Source organism: Camelus ferus, chromosome 31 (assembly GCF_009834535.1).
Source record: "Camelus ferus isolate YT-003-E chromosome 31, BCGSAC_Cfer_1.0, whole genome shotgun sequence".
Classification (NCBI taxonomy): Eukaryota; Metazoa; Chordata; class Mammalia; order Artiodactyla; family Camelidae; genus Camelus; species Camelus ferus.
In genome coordinates this window covers 6,451,790-6,473,210 of record NC_045726.1, presented here as the reverse complement: position 1 = coordinate 6,473,210, position 21,421 = coordinate 6,451,790, and the positions used below count along the sequence as shown (strand labels likewise).

The following is a 21,421-nucleotide window of genomic DNA, read 5'->3' as shown; positions in this document are numbered from 1 at the left end:
GGGTATTCCCCTCCCTCCCCACTAGGGGACTTTAATATCCAGTGGGAAACAGGAGTGGCGCCTTCGAACATCAAAGGGGCCGTCTTCCTAAGGGAAGGACAGAGGAGACTCCCTTGGCTGACAGGCAACTGTCAGGGACAAGGAGCATGTCTTCGAACTTAACAGTGTTTCCTCATTTTCACTTCGGTCCTGGAGGTAATGTGCTCTTGGGAGTTCTGCATTATCTGCCAGCTTTCCCTGCCTGTTACTTTCCCTCCATTAAAAATGTGTGGTGGGGAGAGGGAACCAGCCCCACTCTCGGCGATGCTCCCAACCCTCCGCCGCCGTCTACCTCTGTGGAGGCAGTTATCATGAAAACTGGTTTCTGTACATGGACTTCACTTTCTTTTCCTACTCCTTTTATGGCCAAAACACCCTAGCTTTTACTGCAAAAAAAAAAAGAAGTCCTGTATTGTATTCCTGCTTTTTTAAAAAAAGAAAAAAAATCCGCAACCCCGCTGAAGAACTTAAATAGTGGCCTGAGTATTTGGAGCACAAAATACGTATCCTTTGGGCTTGGAGAGAATGCCAGGTCCACGTGACTGATCAGGTTCAGAGCCAGCTCTTCAAAGATAATCAGGGCCCAGCTTGTTCCAATGCTCATTTTCTCAGGAAGAAAAATGCGTTTTTTATAGCCACGTCAAGGTGCTTTTTAGATGTTTAGAAACCATGGAGAAGGGGGAAATCTACAGGGCTTAGAATACAGAGGGTGCTTTATTCCCTCCAGACTGTGGGCCCCCCGGGGGCCAGGGGAGGGTCCCAGTGGGGAGACACAGGACCCTGCAGAAAACTGCCCTTCACCACCCAGGACTGCCAGTTGTCACCTGCAGAGGTGAAGGCTGGTTATCTTTCTTCACTTCTCGTGATTCTCAGATTTCTAAGTAGTACAGTGGTAAGTGTCCCAGAGAGATCTGAGTTGGACAGTTTACCGGTTATCTGATTTGGGGCAAATTAATTAATTTCTCTAAGCCTCAGCATCCCCTCCAGTACAATGGAGCTAATTACAGCTGTCTTGCAGAGCTGCTGTGAGGATTAAATCAGACAGCACGTGAAAACCATTTATGGTAAATCCTCTGTTGACTGAATCCTCCAAAGCTCTTCCTCTGACTCACGCCACTGCCACAGGAACACGTCTTAAATTTCCTAGATTCTGAAGCAGTCAGAGTTCTGGACTACATGCAGGGAAGGCTTTGGGACCTCAGAGACGGATGCTAACTTTTCTGTAACTAGAATGGTGGTCACACGTTTCCATAGGACAGCTGCCTACTTCACTTTAAAGGTCTGGTGGGAACCTAAAGCCTTGACGCAAGTAACACCTAGTCCTTATTATGTAAAACAATCATTTAAAAGGGCATAAAAGAAGCAATAGGCTTACTTTCAAAGTATGCTCCTTCAAGTCTTTAGATTATTACCACAGTAGGGAGGGAGCAGTTACTATCACTCTTAGAGAAAGCTTCTGGAGCTAGAGGAAGTCTCTTCAGAAACCCAACCACACGGGATTCTGGGTGAGACCCCTGGGGTTGCCCCAAATGCCTAACTGCCCGCATGTGAACTGGCCCCAAGCACCTGACCAGCTACACCCGGAATGACAACTAGCTGGAAGGTAACACTCAAAACACAGCCTGATGCACTGAATGGGACGGGAATCAGAAGAATGAGAATATGATTTGTCCTTCTAGGATGAGGTTTACTTTTCCACCAGGAAAGTAAAAAAAAAAAAAAAAAAAAAAGCAGGGCAATGTTACCTGTCCTTAGATATGGGGGCTACGAGTGGTGCGTACCAGTTAGCTGCCACCTCACAGTGGGCATCAAGGTATATTAAAACCTTAAAGAAAAAAGAGGCAGAGTGAAAGAGCACTCCTCACACACGGCGCATCACACATCACACGCGAGTTAAGATGAGACATCTGTGCACACTGGCGTCGAGCCAACTTCAATATATAAGCTATCTGTTTAAGCCAGCATTTTCACTTCAATGAGGAAAAACATTAAAAACCCAAAGGGTACTTAAAAATGCATCTGATCCTCTGGTGACCAAACCCAAAATGGTGACATATATTATAGGTATCAAACGTTTCCTACCTGTCCAAGTTTAGCCTTCTGGGCACCGATGCTTCGAGCCTGAATTAAACCTTCTCTTCTCTCGTTTCGAAACACCTTTACTAGGCCATTCCACAGCTTAATATATTCATCGAGTTTTCCTTTTAAGTGTTCTATGAATAAAACAACTCAATCAACATTACGAATTGTATTTATGTCTATAAACCAGTTAAACTAGTACTTTTCTCAAGAAACAAGGACAGGCACAGGTGCTTTGGGCAGTCGATCATTCACACAGACCAGGCTGAATGCAGTAGACAGGGAAGTAAGGTGAAGTGTATTATTCCAGCTAAATTTTGAGCATAATATGCCTACAGAGAATTACATGGCCTCAGAATTATCAAACATCTCTCTAAACATGAAATAAATGAGGACTAAGAAATGCCAACTGACATGAAACTTAAAAAAAATCACATTCAAATATCATATCTAGAAGCTTTTGGGCGCAAGAGTTTGTTTGCTTTCGGTGGAGGCAACGGTTCAGTATTTCTGAAGACGTCCTGCCCACACATAACAGTACAGGACTTCACTGGAATCCACACAAGGGACAGGTTAACATTTGTTTCTGAACCCTCTTCCCATTACAATCAGTGTTGAAGGGTGTAGTGTTGGTGTGATGATCAATACAGTTCCCATCAAGTTAGAAAATAACAATAAAAGGTCCCATTTTTCTGTATTTTAAGCATCTAGTGTGTGTGTGTATGTGTACCTGTATCTGTACATATTTATAAATATTTACACATGTATAATAAATACACATAACATTTACACATAATAAATAATATATATGTAAATATATAATATTTGCAATTTGACAGAGGAAATTTTGTGTTATCAAGACAAGATATATTTGCCAAAGTTTCCATCTTGGCTTCCCAGCTGCAACAGAACAGTTTTGTTTGTATCACTATGAGCCCATAAAATTGGCTCATCACAGCCACAGCTAATTCCTGGATCCTTTCTTGAAGACACAAAAATTATTTTTAAGTTGTTCAAAATTTTGGCCCATGAATACAAAAACAAATTAAAAAAAAATAGATGTATTTAATGATGAGCTGGTGGTTAAATGGGCAGATCAGGCGGTACACTTAATATCTGACTCATTTTTAAGGAGCTTATAATTAGCAACACACTCACACACGCCCACATGTGGGAATCCAAAATTGAGAAGAAAAAAATTTCCTTTCTCGATTTTGGCGTCCAGTTTTATTGAGAATTATAAATAAAATTCTCATGCTGAATTACAAACTCTCCCCAGGAAGTCTTGGTAATTTTCCCTTCAATGTAACTTTTTTTGTTTTTTTTTAAAGCTCAGTACAATCCTAATTTTTTTTTTTTAAAGCCCCTTCGGAATTACATTAGGTATTTTTTGGATACATAATACAAATAAACCTAAATTGTTACGGCCAGAAACGAGTTGATGGCCTGCTCTTCAAATTTAGATTCTTGGTTAAGATGACTTGGGCTGCAGAGGGGAGGGGTCTCACTGCAGTGGACAGGCCACTGTCCGGGACCTTGACCATCTCTGCTCCGGGGATGATTATCCTCCCCCGCCCGCGACCGCAACCTGGGCCACGTGACTTGCTGTGGCCAATGAGAGGCCGGAGGAAATGACGCTACATTTGTGAGCGGAAGTGCTCCCCCAGCCTCCATCCCTGAGTCTTGCACGGAGGATGCGGGTCCTGCAGCTCTCTGCCTGATGCTCAGGTGGGCAGGAGTGTACACTGTCCAGAGGCCCCAGACCTTTGAGTCTTGAGGGTACTGCAACTTCCAGAAACCCAAGGGATCTCAGCAGCCAGCTCTTTGGTGAGGCTTTATATTATTTAGTTCAGTATTTTGCCTTTAAAAGAAAAATTATAACTCAAAGTTTTAACTACTGAGTATACTGGGGAAAGAAAACAACCCAAGTTTTCACTCAAGTCAGATTTACCCAAAGCTATGTAAATTTTACTTAGGATAGGACTGACAAATGTCACCGTTGTTTTGAAACTGGAAAGAGTAATTAAAGACCTTCTGTGCTTCTGTCCGGGGTAGCCCCAACCAACGACTCCACACGCTATAAGCTAAGCAGACCCTGCATGTAGTTGCATTTAATTTTAATTTTAAATTTTTTAAATGGAGGTAGTGGGGATTGAACCCAGGATCTCTGTAACTGCTTTTAAAATATGCTACAAGAGACTGTGTGACTATTAGAGATTTGTAACAAGAGAAGCACTGATCACAAAAAAATTAAAGTAAAATGGACAAAAAACTTAAGCCCCAAATTTTGTTCTTTTCTTAAGCCAAACAAGAAAGCAAGATCTTAGAATGGCATACCTCTTCTGGTGTATCTTCATTTTTTTTTTTTCCCAAGGCTTTACTAATTTTTTACCTATATTGATAACATGGGAGTTCTTAAAAATCAGTACAACCATAGACGTGAGATTTCTCCAAGTTATTTTTGTAGATTTAAGTTTTGCTAAATCTAAAACACTGTCGGTACCAACAATATCACTTGAAAACATATTCTCAAATATTTATCTTGAGACAGGAGTAGTATTCTTAATGAAAATTTTCCTGTTGTAGAAAATTACACCTGAGATGTCTGCGTTAAAGGCATTTGATAGGACTGAAAATTTGAAAGTTACACATTCTCTGCTGTAATTAAAAATGATTAGTTGAAAAAGAAGTGATTAGTTGTACAAAGAGGACTGGAAAGGAAGCAGGCCACATTTCTATTTCTTCTCCACACTAATGTGTCTGTACAAGACCAAGGTTCTGGCAGTGCCCTTGCAAAACCAGCAGACGTAACAGACTGGGCGAGTTCTAAAGTAAGCCTTGGAGGAAGCTTCTGTAAAGCCACTTTGAACAGTATCTTCATGCCGCCCATGTTTTGACTTCTTTTCTGACATTATTCTCACTGGCATCACTGCTTGTGCACAGAAATTCTCTGTAAAACTCATTTGCCAAAAAGCAAATATCCTATTGTCATTGAGGAGTCTGAGCTCTCTGGTCAATTTTCAAAGGTTTCAGTTAAGTTTTGTGACAAGCAAAGAGGAACACATGACCATCCAGACCTGGGTCTCAGCAGCACAGTTGCAAGCTGATTTGGGCCTGAGCTCTAGCATTATCTATCCTTTGATACTTATGCCATTAAGAAGATATATTCAGCTTATAATAATGGATCTATATGAAGAAAAAGAGTTAACTTAAAAAAAACCACTTATCTGGAAAATCAGTGCTCAATCGCTCTCTTGCCAAGTTGAACCAAGACTAACCAATGCCCCTCAAATGCTTTTAGAGCTCACTCCTTAAAAGGAGTAAAAAATAAAACAGTTTCCTTCTATTCAATATCCTAAATCAAATACAGAACAAAATAAGCTTTAGTAGACACTTTCTATTATAAATAAAAATAATCCACGGATTCTGGTCAAATTCAATATTTGTATCATCATTCAAATGCAAACTACAAGCTATCAAACAGGTGTATAGACTTCAGCTTGACAACTGTGGATGGAGCGCTGGGTGGCATTACATTGGGTTTTTTTCAGTCGTTCAATAAATTACCTCCATGATTACATTTTTATAAAATCCGAGGCCCCCCAAATTGGTATGGTATAAGGCTGTGGATAAATACACTGACTTACGATTCTCTAGATTTGGACAAAACTGTTAATGACTACCTCTATGATCACTGGCAAGTTATTAACATCTCTCAGCCTTAAGTGCAAAATGAAGATGAGCAATACCCGTCACAAGGATCACTGTCAGAACTGAACAAAGTCAGTCACAAACGGTGCTTGGCACGGTGCCAACCTGGTAGCAGGTGCTAGCAACAGAAGCTAATGATTAATTTCTACAGGCTATTTTGAAATCACATTTTTGCAATTGTTCACAATTAACTTACAGGCAAAATGTCAATTCTACAGCCATTACCTTTGTTACTGAAATCATCAATTAACACGATTTCCGCCAAGTATTTCCTTGGAGTCCTTTTAATTACGCTGTGGACTGTTCTCATGAGGGTGGACCACCCCTCGTTATGGAACACAATGACGACGCTGGCCGTCAGCAGGTTTTCATCGTAATGCCAATACTTGCACCTGCAAAAGGAACATTTCATCATGTTTATTTGGAGGTAATCTACAGTGCTGGGTTCCAGACTTCCTATGACTGCTTTCTGATTGGATTAAACATTACTGACTTAACGAAGGTAAGTGAATGAAATACCACATTTTACAGTTTAACAGAAACCCAAGGTAGAAGATGGAAGCTGCTGTGAGATGAAGTGACTGCTACTTGGGCTACTTCCTCACCAACCAGCACTGCTTGGGACAAAGAGGACTAAGAGGTGAATTTATGTGTCTCAGCTGGGGGTGACATTAAGGTTTGATTTCCATGACTTTGAACTCAGTTTATTTTCCGTTTTAGAACTCAAGCTTCTGGTGCAAGGGACTTATTTCACTTGCTGTGAATAAACCAATGTAGAACTGTGTTGGAAAGCTGTCCTCTTCCAATATGGCTAAAACATTCAGATAAAAAAAATCAGATGGGCTGAACTGCGGCACATGGCAGGCGTTCCAAAATTAACTGCCGAATGAATAAACAAAGTTCTCATAGTGTTTAGAATTCCTAGATTGGCTGAAGAAGGGTCTTTAACTGTTTTACACAAGATTACTTGAAACAACTGTTGCAGGAATAAAGTTGCCAGCAGTCTTTTTCAAATTGGAAGGAAACCCAAAACGAGGCCTGATAAAGACTCAGAGAACCAGGGAAGGCTCAGTGAACTTCACAGAACCATGATACACTCTCTCTCTCTCTCTCACACACACACACACACACACACACACACACACAAACACACACACACACACAGAGTCAGCCCTCTGTATCTTTGGGTTCTGCATCAAAAATATTGGGAAAAAAATTCCAAAAAGCAAACCTTGAATTTGACATGGCAACTATTTACATAGCATTTACATCGTAGTAGGGATGATAAATAATCTAGAGATGATTTAAAGTATTTGGGAGGATGTGCACAGGTTATATGTAGATACCACGTCATTTTATATAAAGGACTCAAGTATCCATGGGTTTTTGGTGTCCTCAGGGGTTCTGGAACCTGTCCCCGTGGATACTAAGGTACAGTTGTATGTATGTAATGCATATACAGACATGTGTGTATATATGTATGTGTGTGTATGTACACGCGCACACATACTAGTTTCCGTTTGGTTACAGGAAAAGAGCAAGATAGGAAGAACAAGGCAGACTAATGAGAACAAGTTGAGACCCACGTTTTTTTCTGCAGGAGTTAGTTTTCAGAACCAGCATATGGAGCCTATTACCTTCTCCTTCATAAGTGGAAGGGGAAGATTTTTTTTTAATCCCAAAGCTTTTCATGAAGTAGTAAATAAGCCTTTCCCCAAGATTAAATTTAAAACTATAAAAGCAGTAATTCACATTAGCAGCTTGATGACTTATACCAGCATCTGTAATGGTACCATTATCTAAAAGAGGACCTGGTCCAACACAGATGCAAACAACTTCTCCAGGTGTAATATATTTTCCTTTCAAAATTCTTCTGAACTGTCCATGTTCTTAGAGGTGGTTTTTACAGAAAGGCAGACTGAAGATGGAATCCTTGTAATCTTATTTCTTACATCTGCACTTTCTTGTTAAGTGAGTATTAAGCACTGGCTGTGTTCGGAGCTAGGCACTGGAGCTCCAGCAGCGAGGAAGACAGACATGGTCTCCGCCCTCATGAAGCCCACGGTCCTGCAGGGTAGGCAAGATGTGTGCGCTTCCTCTGGGTGTGTCAGCGGGGAAACCACGGTGCATGTGACAGGTGGACCTCACTTAGCCTCAACACAGGTGGTCAGGAAGGTATCCTGGAGCCATGAGGTGAGGATGAGACCAGAAGGATGATTTTAAAAGGTACTGGGACCAAAGAAGTGGGGAGGGAGTGGGGAGGAAAACATAAAAACACAACAATGAATTGCATGCATATGATTCCAATAAAAAAAATGAATAAATGGAGGGTCCATATCTTTGGGAAATATAATTAAAATATGAAAAGAACTGAAGAGGAAAAGTTACAAAGGAGGGCATTTGCAGGATAATAGCAAATCCCAGCAGATGCCTATAATGCGCCAGGCACTATCCCATGTGCTTCATTTCTGTTAACATAGTTAACCTCCCAACATCACTATGCGGTTAGTACAGTTAATGCCCCATTTTACAGATGAGAGGACTGAGGCTCAAAGGTACATGATTGCCTAACAAGTGATGTTGGGAAAGCTGGACAACCGCATGTGAATCAATGAAGTCAGAACACTCCCACACACCATACACAAAAATAAACTCACAGTGGTTTATGCATAAATCTCTATGCCCTTGCCTGGGAATTGTCCCTGCAAGATGCTCAGAACTGTAAGCTCATTAAGGGCAGGACCCTCATCTGTTCTGCTCGCCACCATCTGACATGGAGTCGCTGCTCCATTAATGTTTACTGAATTGGGGATATTTTTGAAATGTCTCTAGATGTGTTTTCTCCCCTCAGTAGTGTCCATCCCACAGGCCTCCTATTTTGAGGTACTTTCAAGAATAAGTAGGTCCATATGGCAGGTGGGGGAGGGAAGGACAGGGGAGGCAGGCGCTCTTCCCGTGGGGAGAGGTGGAAAATCTGGAGGAAAGAAGAAGAGGACAGGACACAGTGAAAGCGGGTGGAAGGAGGGGCTTCAGGGGAGACGCCCGGTGGGGAGGCTGCAGCACAGAGCAGGAGCGATGGTGAAGTGTGTTCACGCAGGGAGAGCGATGACCGTCTCCCTCCCACCTCTTCTCTGCCGTCTCCTTGGCTCCAGATGGAGCCAGAGAGCCTACAAGTTCCCACCGGCTGTCAGCAGCAGAGTTAAGATCCAGGGCTGCCAGGAGTCATGCTGGAAGGGGTAAGATGAGGGACGTGCGGTGAGGCTACAAGGTGGGAGGCTTAAGCCAAGGACTGGCCCTGGGGGCTCAGAGGATCCCTGGTGCCAGTGAGCCAAAGCGGAGACGAGTGCCCACAGCGGGGCAGGTGTGTGGAGGGACGCTCAGTCCTGAGGGCAGCCGGTGAGACAGGTCAGTGCACCTGGGGGCCAGGGGCACCTCACTTGGCCAGGAGTAGGCAGCAGAGATGGATGGGACAGGCCAGGACCACCGCCAACACCTCAAGGACACATGACCCTCCTGGCCTGGATGCTGCAGGAGAGGGAAGGGGTTCCCTTGGAGCACAGAGAGGAGTCTGCACCCCAGGCTCATGGGTGCTGGCCCAGGAGACTTTGAGCCCACGTGGGCCAGGTCACCTTTAATCACAAGCTTTCATTTGCTCCCATCAGCCCGGATGCAGGCTCAGGAGAAAGTTTAGCTCTCTGGCAGCTTTTCTGATCTCCCGTTGGGAGAGGAAGCCACTGGGTGGAGCGCGCAGAGCCTGGACCTGAAGACAGGGCTGAAAGCACACCCCGGTGTTGAGGGCAGAGCCCTGTTCTGCATCATTTCTCTCACTTTACTGGCATAGAATTTGTAATAAGTTCCTAGAGGAAGGAGAGCCAAGGGAAACACAACTCCACATTTAAACGGATGGGTTTTGCTGCAGACTTTTGAGTCATTTCTGCTTTCTGGCACTTTATTTTCCAAGAGAGCTTAAAGTCTCTCTGACATCCAGGACATCGTGCTCCAGCATTATCACAGGACCGCTCTGGCCACAACCCCTCCCATCCGGATTACTGGCTTGCAGCGACTCAAGCTGCAGGGTTTTTGTTATAGTAATCTCACAGAATATTTCCATGGTAGCTGTGTGGGCCCAGTGAGTGTGTCAGAAGAAAAAATGGGAAAGAAGAATTTTTGTAGTGACTTTTCTGTAACTTAAAAAGCCAAAAATAGATTTCAAAGCCCAAAATGAAATGCCTGTTAACAATTTCCTTCCATTTTCTCTGCCCCAGCTAGTTTTTTTTAATTTTAATTAATTTTTTTATTGAAGTATAGTCAGTTACAATGTGTCAATTTCTGTTATACAGCATAGTGTCCCAGTCAAGCATAAATATATACATGTTTGTTTTCATATTCTTTTTTATTAAAGGTTATTACGAGATACTAAATATAGTTCCCTGTGCTATATAGAATTTTTTTAAATCTATTTTTATATATAGTGGTTAATATTTGCAAATCTCAAACTCCCAAATTAATTCTTTCCAACCCCCTTTCCCCTAGTAACCATAAGATTGTTTACATTGTCTGTGAGTCTGTTTCTGTTTTGCAGATGAGTTCATGAGTGTCCTCTTTTTCTTTTTTAGATTCCACATATAAGTAAGATCATATGGTATTTTTCTTTCTCTTTCTGACTTACTTCACTTAGAATGACATTCTCCAGGTCCATTCATGTTGCTGCAAATGGCATTATTTTATTCTTTTTTACGACTGAGTAGTATTCCATTGTAGAAATATACCACAGCTTCTTTATCCAGTCATCTGTCAATGGACATTTAGGTTGTTTCCATGTCTTGGCTGTTGTATATAGTGCTGCTATGAACACTGGGGTGCATGTCTCTTTTTGAATTAGAGTTTACCCCAGATATATGCCCAGGAGCGGGGTTGCTGGATCGACTGATTTCTGCCTGACTCCAGGGCTCAGAGGGCTAACTGTGTTTGGGAAAACTAAGGATGCTGAGCTGAATAGCTGTCTTCAAGTGTCTTTTTTTTTTTTTTTTTGAAAAGGAAAACACATCCTCAGACAGATGTGTCCACTTAATGATCTGAAACGTCAAACCACAATTCAGAGGAAAAGTCTGGCCGGGAACCCTCGTACTGGACGTGTGTTCTTGCACATCTCCCCAAAACTCCCAGGGGAAGGAGGACTTTCGCAGTGGACCCTCGTCTCACAGATGAGCTTACATGCACACTTGGACTTCACAGAAGCACCAGCCTAAACACCAGTACACCTGAGCTAAAACAAGCACCACTACCAGGAGTAAGGCTCTGGGAGCTTCAGCCTGCACGTAACGATGCTAGGGGCCCGACCCAACACAGGTGTGCGCCTGGAACTTACTCCCCCTCCACTTAGTCCACGAAGGACTCTGAGCAGCTTACGAAGATACACAGAACACAAGAGTACCGCAAACCTTTACAACAGGAGGAGGAAGAGATGGATAAAGAAAGAATGAGGAAACAAAGGAAGAATCAAAAATGAGGTTTTAAAGGTGCACACCAAGGGGCCCAAGGCTCTGTGCACAGTCCTGGCTGCGGCTCACAAAGAATCCACCTGGGGTGGCCCCGCCTGAGGTGGGCAGCAGGGTGGCCCGTGCCCCACCCCACCCCACCCCTACTTCAGCTTGGCTTGAATTTTGTAGCAGGGAAGCCTGGTCAGGACTGTGTTTACCAAAACAGTTGTTTGGAAAAGGTACAATATTCCTGGCATGGAGACCAGATGGGGTTTCTTCCGGGGAGCCTCCTGGTGGTAAACGCAGCGCTGAGTCTTGGGGCTGTGTTCCTGGAGGCTGTTAGTGGAGACCAGTGGCGTCTCACCAAAACACAAGTCAGCGTAACAGTTGTGTGGAGACCACGTTGGGAATTTAAGTTCAACACGCATTTGGAAATCACACTTTGCAAACATTCCGGAAATTGTTTACTGAGTCATCTCCTAGTCCCTGTTCCACCACTTACTGAGTGATTACGCCTTCTCCGTGTGCCCAGATTTCAACAAGGAAATCACCTTGGCCACACGGACGACTTGTATTTCCAAATGCAGACCTTTGACCCTGGTAATGACTGGAGGGAAGGTACAAGCTCATGGCGGCAGCGTGGTAACTGCAGGCTGGAGGGAGCAAATCATTTCCCAGCAGAGCGCTGTCAGATGTGGAGGGACTCTCCAGTATCGGCTGTTTAACATTTACTTACGGGAAGTCTCAAATGCTGCCTGATACTAATGTTCCTGCAGGCAAAGTGAGGCCACGTACTGGATCACGTTCTGAAGACTCTCTCAACTGTGAAACTTCGAATGTGGATGTGGGAAAGAACTACATGATGTCCAACAGTCAGCGTTTATTCATTCACAGAACAGGCCATTTCTGGGGCCGGTGAGAACATAGTAAGTATGTTTAGCGATTTATCTTCCTGAAGGCAGTAAGAAGCCAGGTTGCTGGTGTAGTATGTAACATAACTGATAAATGCTTGATAAATATTGTGGAGGAGGAATTCGGTAATACTGCTTCTAGAAATCATTAAAGGAGTCCCCCACTGCCCCTGTATTAACTGAATTCTCTTGACCTCTCTTACGTCTCTGCTTCACTGGAATTTTCCATAAGATCAAACCCTCCCGAGGCTACTGAGTCACCAAAAGTTCATGATCAAAAAGGTGACGCTCAGAGGCGGGAGGAATTCTAAGGTAAGAACTGTGGGGTGCGTTCAAGCTCGCCCTGAAGCAGACAGATGCCTGGAAGTCCCAGACCACAATTCCGGGAAACATTTTTGTTCATTAAACTCTGTGAAGGAACCCAAGGATGGAATGCCGGTGGGATTACAAGTGAGGTGACTCAGTTTGTTACCTTTTCTCCTCAGGAAAGTTTGTTTACTTTCCTCTTTCAGGATGTTTAAAGATATAACTGCTACTTGAGACAACGCAAGTGGCCAGAACACCCCTTGGAAGCTTGGTGAGCACCAAGCTCCTGGGTTTCTAGCAGGTCTGTGGATGGGCCCCGCTCAGGGGAGACTTGCAGACATAGAGAAAAGAAAGAGAAAAGGAAAAGGGCAAAATGAGTCTGGTCTGTGTGGGGGGAGCTGCCAGGGTGGCGGGGACTGGGGTGTGGTGGACGGGGAGAACGGGCCCCAGGGTCATGAAGACGCCACCACGCACGAGGAGAGGCCACCAAGCCCTAGACGTGGCTGCTCCACTGGAGTCCGTCCTGAAATGACCAGTGGCAAGGACGGGGCTGCCAGCTCGCACCGATCACACCGAAACCCTGCCCGGCTGGGAGGTGATTTTCGTTTTCTTCTCTTAAATTTTGTCTTACACAGATGAACTTTCCTCTTTCAGGATGTTTAAAGATATAACTGCTACTTGAGACAACGCAAGTGGCCAGAACACCCCTTGGAAGCTTGGTGAGCACTGAGCACTGAACCCCTGGGCGAGAGGTCTGCCCTGGTCCCTCGTTTCTTACTCAGACCACCCCAGGAAGGCCTCTGTGAGCTAGCATCCCACGTCCCCCACGGAATGGGACCAAGCTCCGCGCTCACTCTGTGGTGGCTTGGCTAGAACGCATCTCTTCTGAGCAGCGAGGGTGCATTTCTAGAAAAGCACAACTATTTATACCCATTTGCATTTTGATTCAATCGTAGGCTATCTGACAAACTGGCAAATTACACTGAAGGGGCCTCTGTGTGTCACTGCTGCCACCTCTGCCCTCCTGACACTGGCTGGTCCTGCAGTCGAATGCCATCTAATCACAGAGTCCTCCAGGAGCCCCCACCCCGCCCCACTGGCCCAGCAGCCGAGGCCTGTGGTTCCCGGGCACACACGCTGCCCGAGGGGAAAGGCCAGCCCACGCGGGTGTGAGAGCTGGCGGGGAAGAAGGCCTCTGTGAGGGCCGGCTGCCAACTTCTGGAGGTTTATAAACTCAAATAGCAAACAGTGCTTCCATGCTCCAGTACAGTGTTTCCAGGATGGCTAAGTATGTTTAATTATCATCATCTTAGAAATAAAGGATTTCAAGTGGTAGAAAAGTTCTACTTCTTCAAAATCCACTGAGAGCCTCAGAAAACCAATCCTAGGTATTCCCAAGCAGTTTAAAAAAAAGAACTCCAGACACTCGGAGGCAACTGAAATACGTTCAATTATGTTAACGTATTAACATAATTGTTAATAATTGTTAACAGGGGTTAAAAAAAGGCCTGACCTTTAAATTCCTCTACATACCATTAGCGGCCATCAGTAAAGAGCTGTGTTGATTCAACGCACGAATGACACTCAGTTCCGCACCGTGAGCCCCTCGGACGGGCCTCGGCAATGCAGACCGCACCTGCTGGGGTCTGCTGCCCGGTTACTGCCAGGGCCCCGGCCCCACTGCTGACCTTTAGTACTAAAGCTTTCATGAAAGAAGGAAGTCATTTCTGCAGGGTCCTCATCTCCTAGGATAGCGCAGTGCAGAAACCATCTTCTCCCTAAAATTTTTATTCACAAAACACTTGTCACACACACACACACACACACAAGGCATTTTTCCCCCCAAGCTGCCAAACTCAAGACCTCAGAAGAGCAATTTAATTGAACCCCTTGGATAAAGTCTCATTTTCTGAAGCGGATGCCAATCTGTGACGTCCTTCTTCCAGGGAGCACCGAGTGCTATCAGGGAGGCCATTGCAGTTTAGAGGGAAGAAGTTTGTATTTACCTCCAAAGTATTCCCACCTTAATTTTAAAGATTTCTCCATGTAATTATCCATATCCTCACGCACTGCCAAGAACAGCTCTCTGCACCTCTGCAGAGTTCTGAGAACCAGTGGCTAACACTTCAGAGGACGTTTTATTCGCGTTTTGTATTTCAGGTTCTAGAAATATGCACACATTTGTGCCACCTTGCTCTCTTTTTCACAGGACTTCTGTAAACAACTTGCCGCACAGCCAGCCGAGGACAGCAGCTGGAGTTTTCCTGGGTCCCACCAGGACATGAAGCCTCTCAGCATCCCGCCTGCATCTGCTGCTCCTCAGAAGTTACCCATGCCTCTTCCCGCGTGACACCGGCTGACCCAGGCCCTGGTCCGCGAGATGGCGTTGTGAGCGTCCACGAGATGAGCGCTGAAGTGAGAACCGGGCAGGGCGCTCTCCCTTGATGTGCTCCTGGGAAGAATTTAAATCACTTCTCTCGAGGAGGAGGGCAGATCGAATCTAAAATTAGTAAGTGTTCCTGATGGAAGTCTCGGCTAGTTACTGGGAAATGCAACAGATTCGATACAGCATCTAACCACTTAGGTAAGTGCTGGGCTGGGGCCCGAGAGCAAGGGACGGCCACGTTCACAGGGTCACCAGGGTGTCAGCAATCCAGATTAGGTCCACTCATCAACTGAGACCATTTCAGCACTAAACCTAGTAAACACTCCAAGCTGTGCAGGACACTGCCTGGGTTTCCTTGCCTCTGCGCTCACCGCAGCGGCCTCTGCGAGCCCGTCTTGGCATGAGCCCCGCTTCCTCCCCAAGGCCCCTGCAGCAGTGAGACGGTGAAGGAGGTGCGGGGTGAGGCCGGTGGGGGGAAGGATGTGGGGAAGGAGAAAAGAAAGGTGAAGGACAGGGGTGCGTTTAATCACAACGAGGCCAGTTTATTTCTGTAATTTGGAAAAACTTAACATTCTGTGCTTTTTGGTCTTGACATTTCTAAAAGCCATTATCAGATTTTCTTTTCGGCATAAATTAACAGGTAAAAATATTTGGTCCATTAGAATCACCATTACAGTTACTAAGATTTGCATTAACCGTAATGGGGCCCTGGGCACGCTGTCCATCAACCATATACTAATATGTCTGTGGCTAACCTGCGCCCCATACCCAGACACACAGACCCAGGGCGGGGCTCTTTATTACGCCTGGACCCAGTGTCTGTTAACCTGCCTGCTCCCTAAAATGTCTGTGACTCAGAATCCGCACTCGGGACATTTCTGTGTCATCTGCGAACACGTGCAGAGCAGAGAAATGTGACCTGAAACTTGTGTCGTCCACAGGTGGGTGCAGGGTGATGCTCTAACTCTCACACTGCAGACGGCTCCTTTCCACCAGCCTCCCTGCTCTCCCCAGGACGGCTTCCTCCAACCTAGACTTATGCAGAGGCCCTGGCTGCCAAGAGCTGGGACGTTAAGCGACGACACTGAAAGAGTCTCTTTGGAATGGACAACATACCCCTTTTGCTCCTAAGTTGAGAATTTTATTCCCGTAAAGATGTTTCATAAATGATACGACAGATACGACACTGAGATGACTGCTCTCTCCGACGGGCAGACTTTCCTGGTCTTTGCCGCGAGCGGTGAAAAAGCCTGGGACACGGGGATGCCTCCTGCGGCCAGGTCATCCCGGAGAGGCACCTGCTCTTGGGACTTCTGGTTCCTTGTCCGCGAAATGAAGGAATAGTATCAAGCGACCTCTCGGGCCCCCCTTGGCTCTAGAATTCTGAGTCTGTGAAACACTGACCAGAGTACGAGCACGGCTCCTGATGTGTCCCCTTCATCCCCTCTAAAAGCTGCCGGGCGGTTCCGACAGTGGGATCTCAGGCCCTGGTTCCCGACCGGCAGTCTATCTGGATCATGTGAGGAGTTAGACGAAAGCAAAGCACTGGCCCCGGAGGACAGTGATGGAGGCGGCCAAACCAAGAGTTGGGGTGCGGAGGGAAGACCAGGCCACCCCAGGCTTCAGGGGAGCGGGGCACAGAAGCCAGTGCCCACGTCATCTGCGCCACTGCTGGTGGGGACTCACCGTCCACAGGTGTCAGTGTGCTACCCCCTCCCCCCCATCCCGGGGTAGAGGATGCAGGCGTGGGAGCCACACGAGGGAGGGAAGGGAGCAACAAGCTTTTAGGACACAAAACAAGTATCTTATGCTCTGAAACCCATGGATACACGTATATGTTACGTGTGGGCAAAGAACACAACAGACATGCAGCAAACAGTAGTCGCCGCTGGAAGGGGGGTTGGGGACTCAGGTCCTGGTCTTGGTGGCAAAGTGGGTTCTCTCCACCCCCAGAAGCGCATACACCAAGGTTCACGAGAGGCGGCCCTCCTAACAGGGCCGCATCCTGGGGACACTAGTGGGGATGGGCTTGGCGACAGAACAGCTGACTGTCTCCCAGTTAATCTATCCTGGTCCCCTTCCTGCTTCTGGGGAAACCAGAGAATGGTGGGCCTGGAGTCCTGGCCACCAGGCTGAGGTTCTCCCTGCCAGGGCAGGCAGTGACGCGGGCTGGACATGGGGTGCGAGTTCTGCCCCCCACCAAGTACACGGCTGCACTGCTGGGATCACAGCAGCACCTGCCTCTGCACGGACACTGCGTCTCCCGTGACTCCCCAGGAAGAGCCGTCACACCTGGCAGGGGCTCAGGGGCTCCGGGGGTCAGAAGGAGGCAGCACCAAAACTCTGCAGAGCTACAGTGATGACAGCTGGACACCAGCTGCTGGCTGGCTGGTTCTGCTCGGCTTTGCATCTAGAGAAACACGTGGAAGCCTCAGGGGAGATTATAGAAACACAGGAAGAACTACTTTTAAAATAGAAACGAAGGGAGGGGACAGCTCAGTGGCAGAGTGCATGCTTAGTATGCATGAGGTCCTGGGTTCAATCCCCCATACCTCCATTAAGAAAAAAAAAATTATAAAAATAATGGAAAAGACCTTGGTGGACACCTAGTTGAGTGGTTTCCAAAGTGGACTGAGGAGCCCAGGGATTTCACACAGATGTGAGAACCAAGGCACAGAGCTGTTATCTAGGAAACCACTGGAAAAAAGGATTTTGCAGATTCTGCAGCTGAAACGAGCTAAAAACACTGACTGCTTCCTCTTTTTATGGATGAGGAAACTAAGGGTCAGAGCGGACTGTGAGGAGTGAACTCGCACCCTATCAGGACAGAGACACAGAATCAACACCAAAGGTGTGCAACCCACACATTATACTTTATAAAGGACACTGATGAGGAAAATAAGGCTTAATTCAATCGTCTCACAGGGTTGGCTTTGTACTCATGTCCTGGTTACGTCGGCTTTGAGTGAATTCTTCTGATTCCATTGTTTATCTGCTCAAAGTTCTGCAATCCTTAGAATAGAAATAATAAGTGCCTTCTGCTACTCAGCAATGATACAGAAGACTGCTTTTTTAAATGGAAGTGGGGGTGAGAATATCAAAGTATGCCCTCAAGTTGCTGTATTTTCCTCAAACTTAGGACATTTCCTCAAACTTCCTAAAAATTTGGTCCTAAGACATACTTTAACTTTGAAACTTAATTATTTTGTCTATATAAACACTGCCACTAATAAAATACCATTTTTTAATCTGGTAACTTGCCTAAGGGGAAGGTGTTGCATGAACGAGTTTACAGGTGTGCCCAGCCAATGAGCAGGCGGTGCAGAAGCCAACTTGGGTCACCTGAATAGCGTCTGCTCAGATGTTCTCATCACGTTAATGCCACTGACCACATTTTATGGCTCATTTATATGATGTGTTGGTAGCTACCCTAGGCCTATCTCTAGAATTTAGAAAATACAGGTAACTTTTGTGCCTTGTGCTGTGAATTCCTGAAACTCCCAAAGCGATCAATACAAAGTATTGACATAATAAAATATCCAACTAAGAAATTCTTGAACTTTGACTCTCAGGGTCTGAATCCCTATTTTGTCCCATGAGTTTTTTTCTGAATCATTTAAATTATTTTGACGAGGGGGAAATACTCCAAATTTGGAGGCTGGCTGATCACACATTTAAAAACATTTCTGTCCCAGGAATATTAAAGCTGGTCTTCTTTTTTTTTTCCTATTACTTTATCCGTAAGTAATTAGTCTAGAGATAGCACCTCATACTTTCAGGTCATCCACTCTTTTACAGATGTTCTAGCACTTTGATAATATAAAATCAAGTTCTTATTTATCAGATAATTAAAACACAGTTCAATTAAATTTTGGATTAAGTAAGCATTTAATTATGTAAATCTTTGCTAACCATAGAATCGAGTGAAATGATCAATGAATCAGGTAGAAGAGAGCTCCCTGAACTTTATAAAATGATGCTGCATTTGTCGAGGCTCAAACTGGAAGACTGAAGATGACAATTTTTTTTGGAAGAGTCTCATTATGATTTTTATTATTCATCTAGTTTATTCTAAAATCTGTAACAGTGGTTCTCAAAGCAGGATCCACAGATCCGTGGGGGTCCCAAGACACCTTCAGGAGTTTGGTTAGGTCAGAATTAACTTTTCATGAAAATACTAAGACCTCATTATGTTTTCATTGTGTTGACCTCTAATCTGACTGTGGGAAAGCAAAGGTGGATAAAACTGCTGGCACCTTAGCAGAGATCAAGGTGATGGCACCAAAAGGTCCTCGTGGCCACGGTGCTCCTCACCCTCCCGCACTCGACATAAAGCCGGTGCCACGCCCACCAAACGGCCTGGATGGAGGAGGAAGTCTTCCTTGATGAAGACGTGCTACTCGTATGAAATCTCGCCCTTGAGGACACGCTTTGTAGTCTTCCGTGAGACAGGAGGGAGGTGTGCACAAAGGACTTCCGCGCCCACCAAGTACAACTGTTGTCTCGAGGAAGAGCACTGTGCCACTGAGTCCCACGTGAAGTTGCCAAGTTCCTCATAAACGCCGTCGGTACCCGAAAGGACCCATGGAGGAACCACGGGCATCCAGACTTGGCTGTTCAGCATTTTCTCAAAACACAAATGACGGGAGTCTGACACTTCAAGGAAAGCAACTGACGTCCTTTGTTGCTGATGATAAAACTTGAGCTTTCCAGCAAAACTCAGAATCTCAGAATTATGACAGCATCCCAGGGGTTAAAGATATTTCTGATGAGACTGATGACACTATGAACAAATGGGGCTTTGCTATTGCTATTGTACTAGGAAACTGTTGATACTTGCACAATCTGCACTGCTCAGGAAACCGGTATTTTCTAGCTGACCAACACACGGTGCTACAACATCACGTAAGGTAGGGGACCCGTCCAAGGGCAAGACCGACAGACAACAGGGGAGTGAAAGGTCTTCTGCAGGATTCAGAGTCTACACGGTGACTACGTTGAAGACGCGCCCGCTTGTGTTTTGGTGTGGTGTGGAAGGATAGCCACAGTTACCTTCCACCCCCTCTTCCCAGTTCCGTGTCTGTGCGAGGCCAGGTTTTCTTCATATACTTCGTGCGGGCACAGACTGAATGCAGAACCCGGCTGTGTTCTGTAAGCCAGGTGTTACAGGAACTGGTAAAAATCCAGGATAAGTCCACTCTTATTAGACTTTTTTTTTGGGAGGGTAAATTCAGTTATTTTTCATAAAATATGTTCACATGGAATGGGGTTTATTATTATTAAGTTAATAATTTAAAACTTCTGTTTTAAATTCAGTATAGTAAACTGTGATAGATATAGCCCACATAAACTACAGCTCCATAATTCGGGGCTCTCAATGTTTAAACATGTAAAGGGGTCTTGAGACCAAAAAGCTGAAGAACTGCTGGTCTAGAGGCTTTGAACATGCCAAGCTGTTCACCAGGTATGTTCCATGCTTCCCCTTCACATGACACGTTCTCATACCTGCTCTTCTATAACTAAGGTATGTTTCCACAACGACCCTGATGAGCACAATGTGAAACTATTTTCACAGGTTAATAATAGAAGCATTATCAATGTTTTTCTTGTTACTGCATAATTTCTCCCACAAGTATCAGTAATTCTCCTGGGTGGAAGCAAAGCGGATGGAAACAAGGGATTACTCAAGAGGAGAAATGAGTGGAATAACTTAGGATAAAGCTCAAATAAATATGCACCAAATTTGGGAAATGTCACTGGAGACCCCACTGACAAAGGCGGACTTAGATAAGAGATAAGGGTGGGGCCTTTTCATTTAAGTGGAAGAAAGGATGGCCCTCTGTTCCACACCCAGTACTTGTTATGTTTAAAAACAAGAGAGGAGATAGTGCGTTTCAGTGAACAATCACTGGACACTCTGATGGCCTGCAGTGATGTTGCCGGAGACCCGCCATGAAACCTGCCACCGCCAGTAACTGACTTCATTTCACCTGGGACCAGGGCTTCCTGTTTGGCTCATCCCACCAGTCCGTGCTGACTGTCCCCGATAACGCTGTAAGTCCCATCTCTGCTTTTTCACTGGGTTCCACCCCCACTCCCCGCCCCGCCCCTCCAGCCAGCGTTACCTTTGATCGACCCCTTAGAGCAGCGATCACGAATCAGGGGAGACACTGCCCTACAGGGGACATAAGGCAAAGCATGGAGACATTCTGGGTTGTCACAGTTAGGGGTGGGGGTGGGGGTTGTGCTACGGGTATCTAGTGGGTAGATTCCAGAGACGCCGCTACATGTCCTGCAACGCACAGGGCGACACACAGGCAACGTGCAGGACAGCCACTGGCAAAGACCGTCCGCAGTGCGGAGACTGAGAACATCTGGCTTAGAAGCAGGAGAAAATTCTGCCATAATGAGATACAAAGCCTTTTGCCTTTTACCTTTTCCTAACTGTTTTCCTCTTCAGAAAAGCTAATGTGCTGTAATGTACTGTAACACAACCCCTGGCCATTAGT

General features: G+C 45.5%; 1 protein-coding gene and 1 long non-coding RNA gene across 5 annotated transcripts in view; one reads left to right on the top strand and one right to left on the bottom strand.

The window, feature by feature from the left end:
* The window catches only part of GALNT7 (polypeptide N-acetylgalactosaminyltransferase 7), a 94,614-nt gene that overhangs the window by 16,385 nt on the left and 56,808 nt on the right, over positions 1-21,421 (bottom strand). For both annotated transcript variants that reach the window (XM_032470885.1, XM_032470886.1), the window contains exons 3-5: positions 6,055-6,221; positions 2,122-2,252; positions 1,785-1,864 (exon numbers count right to left, since the gene is read on the bottom strand). In XM_032470885.1, coding sequence (XP_032326776.1) covers positions 1,785-1,864; positions 2,122-2,252; positions 6,055-6,221 — 378 coding nt within the window. The remainder of the gene's footprint in view (positions 1-1,784; positions 1,865-2,121; positions 2,253-6,054; positions 6,222-21,421) is intronic.
* On the top strand, positions 6,248-21,253 carry LOC116660754. 3 transcript variants are annotated; one of them, XR_004316367.1, is made up of 6 exons: positions 6,248-6,331; positions 10,867-12,235; positions 12,733-12,827; positions 13,181-13,245; positions 14,736-15,110; positions 15,854-18,807. It is a non-coding gene; the product is annotated as an uncharacterized LOC116660754 (long non-coding RNA). The 3 variants fall into 3 exon arrangements; XR_004316365.1 differs by lacking the exon at positions 6,248-6,331 and adding an exon at positions 6,366-6,469 and having other exon boundaries at positions 15,854-21,253; XR_004316366.1 differs by lacking the exons at positions 6,248-6,331; positions 13,181-13,245 and adding an exon at positions 6,366-6,469 and having other exon boundaries at positions 12,733-12,797; positions 15,854-21,253.